Below are 2871 nucleotides of genomic sequence, written 5' to 3'. Positions count from 1 at the left end.
TTCCCGATCTCTTAACCCCACTTACAAGTAATTTTTCTTCGATCTCGACTTCCTTCCTAATTGGTTCGTGCATACCTGGGCTGTGAAATAACCAGAAATTTCTTTAAAATGTCAGTAACATCTAAAAAAGAAAGAAAGAGTGCGTTATTTCTTTTCCAATTATAAATTGATGATGCACAGAGAATCAATCTTGTCCATGTAATTAGAGTTTTTTTTTAAAAAAAAAGTAGATTTATTTTTTTAAGGTGGGCAGGCCCAATAATTAACAATCACTAAACCCTCAATCATGCAAAACAAAAAATTATCTCCATCAACAATCAATGACAAATACATAATCCTCCTCTCTTGCTACGGCCATTATAAAATCCCCTCCGATCCTCTGCTTTGATCCGGTTACCATCTCACTTTATCACCATTACCACCCTTTAGCACCATCATCTCTTTCTTAAGTAAATGCAAAGCGGCGTAGGCTGCAAAATCTGACAAATCTCCACGCTTTTTTGTTATTACCGATCTCTATCAACTACAAAACTGCAAAGCGAGCATGTACTTTGCTTTTTTGTTTCTTGATTCCATCCTTCACTAACGTCATAGGCTCAAGTGAAACAAAATTAAACAACAAAAACACTATCCGTACCTTACAGGCAAAAAAAAAATAATCTCGAAATGTTTGAAACTTTGAAGTACCTCACCGGCTCAGCCGGAGCAAGTGGCTATGGCTCTAAGTCCACCGGCGAGCAAGTAACTGAAAACTGCGGCGATCTGCATTCCATAACGGCCATCATCACTGGTGAGTTTGTAATTTGTTTATTATTTTAAAAAAGAGGCTCGAAACCACGTACGGATGCAGAGCACTTTCAGTCTTGAAGATTTTGCGTGAAGAGTCGTGAAAAAAAAGAGGTTTTTTGTGCTTATTTTCTTAGGTGCCACATCCGGGATAGGAGCGGAGACGGCAAGAGTGCTGGCGAAGAGAGGTGCGAGGCTGGTGTTGCCGGCTAGGAGCCTGAAAGCCGCCGAAGATGCCAAGGCAAGAATTATGTCAGAGAATCCGGATTCGGAGATCATTGTTATGGGGCTTGATCTTAGCTCTCTCAACTCTGTTCGAAACTTTGTTTCAGAGTTTGAGTCCTTCAACTTGCCTCTCAATCTCCTCATGTAAGAAGATAAACATTTTTTTTCCTTGTTTGTTTGGTTGGTTGATGAGAAAGTGAAGAAAGGTAGCAATGAAAGTTTTATAGTTACTTTCTTGGGTTTAATCTGTCTCTTTCTTTATCAGAAATAATGCTGGAAAGTTTGCGCGCGAGCATGCAATCTCTGAAGATGGGATAGAGATGACCTTCGCAACTAATTATCTAGGTAATTAATAATATATTAAACTATGCAAGGAAAAATAAATATCAATGACCAAAAACTCAAATTCTGGCCTTGATGGAATCTTTTCAGGTCACTTTTTATTGACAAAATTGTTATTGAAGAAGATGATTGAAACAGCAAAAACAACTGGGATTCAAGGCAGAATAGTGAATGTCTCATCGAGTATTTACAATTGGTTTTCAGGCGATACGATCCGATATCTTGGCCAAATATCCCGAAACAAATTACGGTAAGAAACTAAAACTATTTTTTCCCCCGAAAATCAAATATGTATGCATATGTACACACACACACAAACTTAAAATTCGTTTAGCAAAATGAGTAAAAATATTAATTATTTGACTGGAATAAATAAATAAATATAATCTATATACAGCCAGTATTTATAAACTATACACATATATCTTGGTTGACCTTTAGTTTGTTGATTTTTTTTATGATTTATATTCAGTGATTTCGATCCTACACGTGCGTATGCTCTCTCGAAGCTCGCTAATGTTTTGCACACCAAGGAGCTTGCTCAGAGACTGAAGGTTGTCATTCATGATCCTATTTAAATATATAGTTTAATTTAATTTAAAGCTGATCAGAGAAAAAAGTGATATTTGATGTTCTCTTTTTGCTCTGATTATATATATATATATATATATATATTGGACCTGGATTAATTGATATATATCAATTAATGCAGCAAATGGAGGCCAACGTGACTGTGAATTGTGTTCATCCAGGAGTTGTAAGAACTAGACTCACTAGAGAACGAGAAGGCATAGTCACAGGTATGTAAGAAAGGATCAATTTTTCTATTTGAAGATTTAAATGAAAAAATATTAACCATCTAATAAATTTAACTTGTTTTCGTTTCTAAAAATGCAGATATGGCATTTTTCTTGACTTCCAAGCTCTTGAAAACAATTCCTCAGGTAACTAACATAATTTGTACTCTTTGAGCTTAAATTACATGTATATTTTTTGAATAATATATAAATTTTGATCGAAAAAATTACATTGTTAGTGTGTTGTTATTGTAGGCTGCTGCAACAACATGCTATGTGGCAGCACATCCGAAGCTAGTAAATGTGACTGGAAAGTACTTTTCGGATTGCAATGAAGCCTCAACGTCCAAATTGGGATCCAACTCAACAGAAGCTGCTCGGTTATGGACCGCCTCGGAAATCATGGTTTCTAGAGGCTCAAAAGCAGTTTTTGACCCACTCACTAGTACCTTAGATTATGATATATCAATAAAACAATTCAAATAAAAGAAAAGAAAGAAAAAGCAAGATCGTTAGGGACAGAGAAGAAGAGGAAGAACCAACAAGTTTAGAGAACTGGTGGATAAAAGCTAGAGACATATCATACAAAAATGTATACAGCTTAATTAGAGTATTTAAATTAATTAGTATATGGCATAGATGCTTAGACATTATACTGCTTTAAATATTATATGTACTTAAGGTTTATGATATTCTTAGTGGTAGTACGTGTTGTAGTGAT

The 2871-nt window shown here is 35.3% G+C and overlaps 1 protein-coding gene across 1 annotated transcript; it reads left to right on the top strand.

Annotated features, from left to right (window-relative positions):
- The first annotated feature begins 199 nt into the window (after positions 1 to 199).
- On the top strand, positions 200 to 2871 carry LOC105127283 (NAD(P)-binding Rossmann-fold superfamily protein). The gene is made up of 8 exons (XM_011028523.1): positions 200 to 790; positions 924 to 1155; positions 1277 to 1356; positions 1444 to 1603; positions 1826 to 1907; positions 2066 to 2153; positions 2251 to 2297; positions 2406 to 2871. Exons 1-8 carry the CDS (start codon positions 667 to 669, stop codon positions 2634 to 2636), a joined length of 1044 nt encoding a protein of 347 aa, XP_011026825.1. The 5' UTR covers positions 200 to 666; the 3' UTR covers positions 2637 to 2871.

This window comes from Populus euphratica, unplaced genomic scaffold (assembly GCF_000495115.2).
Source record: "Populus euphratica unplaced genomic scaffold, PopEup_1.0 scaffold7.1, whole genome shotgun sequence".
NCBI lineage: Eukaryota > Viridiplantae > Streptophyta > Magnoliopsida > Malpighiales > Salicaceae > Populus > Populus euphratica.
The sequence above is the reverse complement of the archived record's forward strand: the minus strand, read 5'-3'. Positions and strand labels throughout refer to the sequence as shown.

What these genes read in the sequence shown, in the direction of transcription:
- LOC105127283 (XM_011028523.1), top strand. Translation starts at nt 667, where the DNA reads ATGTTTGAAACTTTGAAGTACCTCACCGGCTCAGCCGGAGCAAGTGGC. An exon ending in TTGCCTCTCAATCTCCTCAT is followed by an intron (nt 1,156 to 1,276) that starts GTAAGAAGATAA and finishes TTTCTTTATCAG; the next exon opens with AAATAATGCTGGAAAGTTTG. An exon ending in ATATCCCGAAACAAATTACG is followed by an intron (nt 1,604 to 1,825) that starts GTAAGAAACTAA and finishes ATTTATATTCAG; the next exon opens with TGATTTCGATCCTACACGTG.